The 9050-nt window shown below is 35.7% G+C and overlaps 1 protein-coding gene across 2 annotated transcripts; it reads right to left on the bottom strand.

Annotated features, from left to right (window-relative positions):
- Positions 369–5349, bottom strand: LOC109707298 (long-chain-alcohol oxidase FAO2-like). Of its 2 annotated transcripts, none has more exons than XM_020228463.1 (3): positions 5014–5349; positions 3603–3875; positions 369–2664 (listed from the first exon to the last, which is right to left on the bottom strand). In XM_020228463.1, the coding sequence occupies exons 1-3, from the start codon at positions 5248–5250 to the stop codon at positions 901–903; spliced, it is 2274 nt and encodes a 757-aa protein (XP_020084052.1). In that variant the 5' UTR covers positions 5251–5349; the 3' UTR covers positions 369–900. The 2 variants fall into 2 exon arrangements, with proteins under 2 accessions (XP_020084052.1, XP_020084053.1); XM_020228464.1 differs by lacking the exon at positions 5014–5349 and adding an exon at positions 3957–4129.

Genomic DNA, 9050 nt, shown 5'->3' with positions numbered 1-9050 from the left:
TTCTTTTTTTCTTAGAATCAGGAGCTTTGGCCCCTACACTTAAATATTTGTTTTTTTCACTTTTATTTTTTAACTTCTAAAAATCTATATTTTACTTTCTTAATATTTCAAAGTTGTTATATTTAACTCCCTCGTCATGGTTCCATTACTATTACGTCCATTTCTCAATTTATAATAAAAATATTTTTAAAATAATAAAAAAATATTTTTTTTCTTATAAAAGAAGTATGAGTAATTTGGTGAGTTTGCTCTCTTCATTATTGCCGTACCCTTCTGAAAATATTTCAGAAATTTTAAAGAGGCAAAATGCAGATTCTTAATTTAGCCATAAAGTAAAAGCATTTTGCTTCTTCATCCTGTCACCCTCATAACAGCAACAAATTTTGTCTACACTAGCCTTGATTTATTGGTGAGGACCACATATATCAATGAGTGTATCAATGAGTGCTGGACAAATCTTGAATGAGAGATTTGTCCTTTTCGCGAACCCATTGTCCGACCGCTACATTGATAATACGTCGCAACAGATACCGACGCTGACGGGCGATTGCTGCCTACAAAATGTCTTATCGAAGTCACCACCCGTCAGTTTCTATCTTCTTTTTCCTCGTCGCCGACAACGACTTACCGCGCTAACTCCCTAACTAAAAGGAACAGCTGTGGTCCCAGAACTAACCATGTATCTTCTGATTCTGACCCACAGAGATTTCTGCAACAAATCCAGCACAGCATGATTTCGAAATTTTCACTCTCAGAACAACAGCGAGTCAGATTCAAAGATCATGACAATTCGAAACATAATGAATCAAACTATGCAACATATTATTCGGTAGTATCTTCGCTACGAAATTCATTGACATTCGCACGCATAATTTACCGTAAACTTTGGCAGTTGATAATCTAGCTTGACTGACAGTTTTCCTTCAGGGACTCAGCAATGCCTTTGGAAATGCAGTAGGCAGTGGATTGGATGGTGATCATGGGGTTGATCCCAACTGCAGTGGGCAGCAGACTGCCATCACAGACATACAGCCCCTCAGCCTCCCAACTCTCACCCCTCTCATCTACTGCACCCTCCTCTGCATTCACTGCCATCCTGCAGCTCCCCATTTGATGCGCGGAGCAACAGATGCCCCACGCCTCGCCCTTCGACCGCAGCCCCCCCGCGATGTCGACGCCGTCCAAGAACTCCTCCAATTCGCTCTCCTTCGCCCCTTTGCACTTGATCCGTTGCCCGTCGCTCCGGTGAGTGCCGACTTCCACCGCCCCAGCCGCGATCAGAATCCTCAGCGCCGTTCGCAGTCCGTCGCGCAGGTTCTCTTTGTCTGACGGATCCATTCGGTACTTGATCCTCCCCTCGCCTTCGATGACCCCCGACCCGCGGTCTCGGGCCAACGCAAAGACGTGCGCGGTCCGACTGTACTTCGCCATCCTCTCCTTCGCGTCCCGGCCCGACACCCACGGCATCAACGTGGCGAACGAGGCGGGCCCCAGTGCGGGCGTCTCTATGATGACACGAAAGCCGCCCGAATTCGAGCCACTCTCCGATGCTCTCCTTTTGTGTATTGAGGTTATTATCCCTCCCTCGTAGACTTTTCCTTTGAGATCCGTTATCGACTCGGGAAAGTAGCCCCACGCCAAGACCACCGGGTGGAGGTGAAGGTTCTTGCCGATGTTCGGATTCGATAGCCCGCTAGAAATCATCAACGGCGGCGTCAAGAGTGATCCGCAGGCCGAAATGGTCACTTTCGCCTCAATCTTCAGTCTCTTCGTGACCGAAGTGCCTAAACTCTTCGCGATCAGTCCCGCACATTTCTTCGGTTTCCCCCTCCCAGGCTTGTTATCGTCGAATATGAACTTCTCGGCCTTGCAGCCCGATAAAATCACCGCTCCGCATCTAACAGCGTCGACCAACCATGTAGTATCGGTTCCGCGCTTTTCTCCGGTTCTGCAGCCGTAGCAGCAACTCCCGCAAAAATGGTCCTCGGGGCAATTTCTCGACACCGAATCCACTTGAAGGCCGAGTTTCTCGCATCCTTTCCGAAGAACCTTGTTCTGAAACCCCTCTTCCGTGCAACTATCGGTCACTCCGATCCGTTTACACACCACATCCATCGCCGAAACATAGTCCAAACTCCTAAAAATAGGGAGGTGGTGCTCTTCCGCCCATTCCTTGAGAACATTATCGGGAGTCCGGATGCAAGCCGACCAGTTCACGGCCGAGCCGCCTCCGACCGTCGATCCCGCAAGGATCATCATTTTACAATCGAGAGTACTGAAAATTCCGCCGGACTCGTACATTTGGTCCATCGAAGGCGCTTCCAAAGAGGTGTAATCTTTAGATGTGAAGTAGTTGCCCTTCTCGACGACAACTACTTTGTATCCAGAGCTAGCCAGTACTGCAGCAGCAACTCCGCCGCCGCAACCGGAGCCTACGATCACGGCGTCGCATTCGATCTTGTAGAGGTTTTCGGTGGCGTCTTGCGCGACTTTTAAGCCTTTTTGGCTAAGAGATTTGACGAGAGATGTGTCGTCTTCGTAGATAGTTTCGATGATTCCATCGTCGAGAGGCCTTTTCTTTTCATCTTCCTCTGCAGGGCCTGCCTCCGCGGGCAGGCTGTATCCAATTGCATTCCATGCAGGATTTTCCGAGTTCTCGTCAGTCTGTCAGCAAGAATTCAAATAAATCCACATCAAAGTGTGTATTTGTGCATACTATTTTTCTGTTTCTGGTTCTTCTGAATAGTTTCAAATAGAGAAAATTTTACAACATACATGTGCTTTTCCTATTTATGTCACTAACATTTTACAGTCCCTAATTCTATGAAACATGAACATTCTTAGCATAATATGGTCATAATTTTTCACTATCTTTACTCACAACTTCGACTATAAAAGTTCAAAATGTTATCACGTAATCTTAGTTTTCACGAACTCAATTGTTTTTAAGCATCCACGCGACCTAAGTGATGAGAGGAAATCACCATGCTATGCAAATGAAACAGTAATAAAAGCTACGAATACAGTAAACATAATTTCCGCTATTAATGCAGTAAAAATATAGCAATAATGAGACAGAATCCGTTCTTAGACTTTTGTTTCATACGTTGATTCCGATCTGTCAAGATACCAACTAATTATAACTGTACGGTCGCAGCTGCGATGGACAGCGATACGGTTGATAAAGCACATGGGTGTTACGGGACTCTTAATAAAAGTCCTAAGGACAACTTTCGCACTCAACATTTAAAGTCTCCAATGAGATTGGCGTGATGAAGCCCACAATAATCACATCATTCTTGCTCTAATGGGTTGGTGAGATGTCCTTTTAGGAAACAACTCATCCTCACGATTCTACTTTTCTGACTCACGAAATGAATTAATATCATGTGCCGTTAAAGTTATCACGAACAATAGATTGTCGTGCATGCATTTTGCTAACTAACAACACTACTGGCAAAAAAACACGCGACTTTTTCGGTTCCGAGGAACGCATTGGACTTCACATAATTGCATATTCCATATGAACTTCTAGGATCAAACATGACTAACATATCGTAAGTTTGTAACTTTACTACTTGTGGGAGTATCGGAAAGTTTACCAACGAGTAGAAGACGTAGACGCACAAGATCTTGACGACGACGAAAGCCAATCTGAGAGGAAAGAAGAACGTCTCGCGATTCCATCTCTGCAGAACCTCCTCCCTCTTCTTTAGGGGCATATCGGCGAACTTGTTCACGAAGGGGAATCCGCGGCGTAGGCAAAGGGATCCACAAAGGAGAAGTGTCCCAATCCTGGTGGAAAGGATCCATAGAACTATTCTGACCAAAGAAACTGCCTCACTGAGGCATCTCTTCACCATAAGCTCTGCAACCTGTTCAGAAACAATTTAAAATTAAGCTTATTATTAACTAATTAACTAATTTTTTTTAAAAGGAAAAACTTGTTAACTTACTAATAAGACTTGTTGAGCAGTTACAGTACTCAAAGATCAACAAAGATGCCAATTTTAATGCACCAAAATTAACAAAAAACAGGGTAGTTTTAGCCTTTTAGATCAAAGATGCTAATTAATGCTAATTAATGCTAATTAAATGCACATAGCAAAAAAGTGAAAAGGGTGCATATCAAATGATCAGATTCTCTCCAAAAAATAAACTAGCTATTGTTAATGTAATCACATATTTTAAGATTAAGGTGATGGTATAAATTCATTTTATAAGATTAATATTTCTATCATCCAGAAAAGGAGGGTCCTTTCAAAACTGGTCAAATATAACTGGCCTACTAAGGAAAAAAAGCAATGAAATTTGGTAGAGGTTGATTAGACCAGGTACAAAATATTAAAAAAAAATATATTCATCAAAATGAATTTACTCTAAAATAAATTTAGATACACATACACAAAAAAAAAAAAAGGAACATGTATTATGGTAAAAGATGGAAAAGAAGCCCAAAAAAAAAAAAACATAAGTAAAACAATACAAACTATTAAGAAGGTGAACAAGGGGGGAAAAAGTAAAAAGATGAAATATTGAGTCAGAAAAATTGAAAAAATAAATCAGAAACTACTACTTCTTCTTCTTTTTTTAAGTAAACCCCGTTGTATGTTTCACAAAATGGAGAAAACCCAAAAAATGTAAAAAAAAAAAAAAAAAGAGAGATGAACAAAAGTAAACTAAGCAAAATAATGCAAATTATACAGAAGATGAACAAGAGCAAATTTTTTTTAAAAAAAAGATGAATATTGAGACCAATACTAGTTATATTTACAAAAAAAAAAAAAAAAAAAAAAAAAAAAAAAACTGCAGCAAAAAATAGTTAAAAAAATGAAAGAGACATAACAAAAGTTGACAATAGCAAAAAAACAATGCCACACAAAAAAAAAAAAGTAAAATATTGAGCACAGGAAAATAGTTAAAACCCAGTTGGTATCTTAAAATTTCAAAAAAAAAAAAAAAAAATCAAAAATTGCCCCAAAATATAGTGAAAAAAAAAAAGAAAAAAAAAACCTGATCAGGTACAGGAGGATCAGATGCGGAAGCCAAGTAGAAGGATTGGAGGGCCTTGGGTGGTGGGTCCTCCTTGCCGCTGCTGACGTGGAGCTCCTCCATTGGCAGAGGGGGCACGAGGGCCTGACACATGGCGGACAGTGATTGGACCTGGGAAGCAGAGAATCCATGGCCATATCCCCCTTTCTCTCCTCCTCCTCCTCCTCCTCCTCTCAACAAAGGGTGCCCTTTTCCCATTCTATATTTTTTTTTCTTAATTTTTTTTTTCTTATTTCTCAATAAAATAGTTTTTTTTTTTTCTTTTTTCTTTTCCCTTTCCTTTTGGGAAGTGGAGGAGAGAATGAGAGCATGTTAAGCTTGTTATGTGGGTTTTATAGGAACTTAGGAAGGAGCCAAGTACCATGACTTTAATGAAGAACCAATAATTATTGGTTGCACTTGGTGAATCCATTTTTTCACTCTTTGGTTTCTTTTAAACAAATAAAGGGGATTTTTTTTACAAAAATAACTCTTTAAAACTTTAAACTTTATAATTTGCGAAATAATCGTGCCAAATTTATATTTGGTAAAGTGAATTTTTTTTTTTTTTTCAAACGAGGTGAATCATTCACCGTATTTTGAAAGCCTCCTATTTCCTGCATTCTTTAAAACGGTTAACGATTCATCTTCTTCATAATTGTTAAAATTATATGTAAATTATATGAAAAATAAAAAAAAGTGAGCTTGTGTTAGAATTATATGTGAATTATTATAATTTTATTTGATTGTTACGATTGTACTGATAGATTATTAGGATTTTTAAGTTGTTAAGATTATATGGGATTGTATGGGTACATTATTAGGATTTTCAAGTTGTTAAAAATATATATGATTTGTTGAAATTTTTATATGGTTATTAGGATTATGTATGAGATACAAAAAGAAATAATAAATAAGCGAATGATTCACAGTATTTGTGAAAAATTAGGAAGACGATGAATTGTTCACCCTTTTTAAGAGAAAATTACAATATGGCTCCTATATGGCAAAAAGAAGGATTAACTTGCCAAAAAATTTTTTATAGAATTATTTATCTAATTTAAAAATTTTATAGGGTCGTTTTGAAAAAAAAAAGTCTTGAATGAAGGGTAAACTTCAAATTAATACCACCCGTATAGTTTCGTATTTCTCATTTTAGTATCCCGTGGTTTAAAGTGTATCAATTTAGTATCATATAGTTTCATTTTTCTCTTTTTCTGAGCTCCTCCGTTAACATTTCGTTAAATTATATACAAAAAAAATTCAGATATCCCACGCATGTTTATCGAATATTCACTTTAGTACCTTTTAGTTTTAACTTTAACACTGATTTAACAAAACAAATTAATAGAGAGATAATAAAAAAAGAAAAATAAAATCACGGGATAGTAAAGCGACACATTTTAAATCATAGGGTACTAAAATAAAATAAGACAAAACCACAAGGATGGTATTTGAAATTTTTCCATAAATAAATAATATCTAATTTGATGAGCATGCTGTACAGATAAAATATTATTTGCCCCTCAAAACTGTGGGCTATTATCCTCATTTTTTAATTTGCCTCTCCTTATTATCTAATTTACTATTGGAATAGTCCTCTACCCTTTGAGGATTCATTAGAAAAATTTTAAATTTTAGAAGGATCGATTTGAAAACTTAGTTATATTTTAAAAAAAAGATATTTTTTAAGGAGATAAGAATGAGAGCACGCTATCATATGGATTTTTAACTTAGGGTGCACTTGGTTCGCGCTATCTTTTAAAGATTCATAGTAATCCAATAGGAATAAAAAAATATGACGGTGTTTGGCTAAACGTACTAAATAATCTAGTTTGTAATATTGGATTCACTTGAGAATAAGATTCACCCCAAAGTACTAATCTTATTCCCTTGAGGGAGGATGTGCATCCTCATATTAATGGATTTGGATAATTATAATATGTCTAATCTCTTTCTTTCTCCCTATCCGCCGGCTAATTGATATTATTTTTTTTTACACTCTAACCTCATATCTCTCTCTAAACTTATCTTTCTCTCTAAAATTTAACTTTTTTTTTCTCTCTCTAAACTAAGCTTTTTCTCTCTCTCTTTCTAAAATTTCAATTCTCTTACCCCTCTAATTTCGACTCTATTTTTTTTTTTTAATTATGTTCTCTCTCTCTAAATTATACTCTCTCCCCCTTTTTTCTAAAAAGATATTGAAACTTTTAGTAACATTATCTAAAATTAATTAAAAAATAAATAAATTAATTGTATATTTTTTGTAATATTAAATAACATGGCTAAATAATATTACCGTGCGAACCAAACACAGGAATTCCATATTCTTAGTAATAGGATGAATAGGAATAAGATTCTCGGACATCTTTTCATTCCTAGTAATCTTTCATAATGCGAACAAAACGCACCCTTAGGACCCGTTTGGTTCGAGTTATGTAATATTACAAAGTAACTCGATATATCCAGATATCTTGGATTTCGGCGTGAGATTACTACTGATGCTACATTAGCGCGTTTGGTTTAATGCAATAATGTAATACTAGATTACAGTGTTTATAGCATTAATACGTTTGGTTCAGTCTATAAAATTTAGTAATCCTGACATAAAAGTATAGTTTTTTTCAAAATTACCCTTGTTGTGGTCATTTGAATATTATTTTTTGCGAAAATGACGAATGGAGGGAAGGAGATTGTGATGATTACTTGGGAGGACGACGCAATAGAAGACGATACGTGTTCGTGCGAGAGAGAGAGAGAGAGAGACGTCGAGAGAGAGAGAGAGCGAGAGAAAGCGGTGTGCGAGAGAGAGGGGGGAAGGCGAGAGAGAGAGATGAAAATAGTGCTGTTAATTAGATTAGGGTTGTTGGAGGGTAAAATTGTCATTTTACATAATATGTAGTATTAACGGGTTTCAGTAATGCAAGATACACGACCCCCCTCCCATTAATATTTTCGATGTAATCCTGCTCGATTTGTAATGCTACATTAAAGACTAGATTACATAGCGGATTAACCAAACACAGTTATCCTGACATGATTGCTTGTAATCCTGGCAGGATAACTCGAACCAAACGCACCCTTAGAGTAAAGTAATAATTATTGATTGCACTTATTAGTGTATCTATATTTTCTCTTCTTTTCTGAATAAATAAATATCTAATTTGACGATTATATAAGATTTTAAATTTTAGAAAGATTTTAAATTTTAGATGCGTAGATTTGAAAATTTAAACATACTTCAAGATAAATATTTTTGGAGGAGAGGATGAGAGCATAAATCATGTGGGTTTTTTAATTTTCTACTATAGAGTATCTACATTTTCTTTTTTTTTTATTAATAAATAAATATATTGGTACTTATAATTATGATATGTAGATAAAATTGTTATTAACAAACTATCTAAATTAGTATCTATATCATAACATAATTACTTGAAGTTTTATATGCTTTTATTATTGTTATAAATCTAATTTTTATTAATTTGACAATAATAAAGGCATATAAAACTTCAGGTAATTATGTTATGATATATACACACATCTCATTTAAGATTTTAATAATTAGTAAGCTTTCCTTCTAGACTTATATAAAAAATCCTTTTAGTTTTTTTTTTTTGTACAAATGAAAAAAATAATAATATATAAAATCTAGGTGTAAATCAATAGTTTTTTTTTTCTTTTTCTTTATAAAAAGCTTTTAAGTTTTTAAAAATTTATTACATGCGCATTAATTTTTTTACAATATTATCAATTATGAAAAATAGGTATCCAAATTTTACAAATTTTGATACAAGGACTTTTTAAATGACACAAATACACCCGATAAATTAAAATCCAATTTTAAATGCGTATATACTAATATACTATATAGTATTAAGGTGTGGTGCATGACACACATGGTGCATGCAATAATAATATTAGTGAATATAAATATTATGGTATCTAATGCTACACGGCGATAGCTTTTGGATATGCATAAGAGGACAAAAAGTTTATTATTTATAAGAGTATAATAG

Source organism: Ananas comosus, linkage group 3 (genome assembly GCF_001540865.1).
Source record: "Ananas comosus cultivar F153 linkage group 3, ASM154086v1, whole genome shotgun sequence".
In the NCBI taxonomy this organism is placed as follows: Eukaryota; Viridiplantae; Streptophyta; class Magnoliopsida; order Poales; family Bromeliaceae; genus Ananas; species Ananas comosus.
Note: the sequence above shows the minus strand (reverse complement) of the source record. Positions and strands in the feature narration are given on the sequence as shown.

Coding starts and splice junctions, on each gene's coding strand:
- LOC109707298 (XM_020228463.1), bottom strand. CDS start 5,250: ATGGGAAAAGGGCACCCTTTGTTGAGAGGAGGAGGAGGAGGAGGAGGA. Junction 3,876..5,013: donor ATCCTCCTGTACCTGATCAG/GTTTTTTTTTTC, acceptor GTTTCTGAACAG/GTTGCAGAGCTTATGGTGAA. Junction 2,665..3,602: donor TCTACGTCTTCTACTCGTTG/GTAAACTTTCCG, acceptor TCTTGCTGACAG/ACTGACGAGAACTCGGAAAA.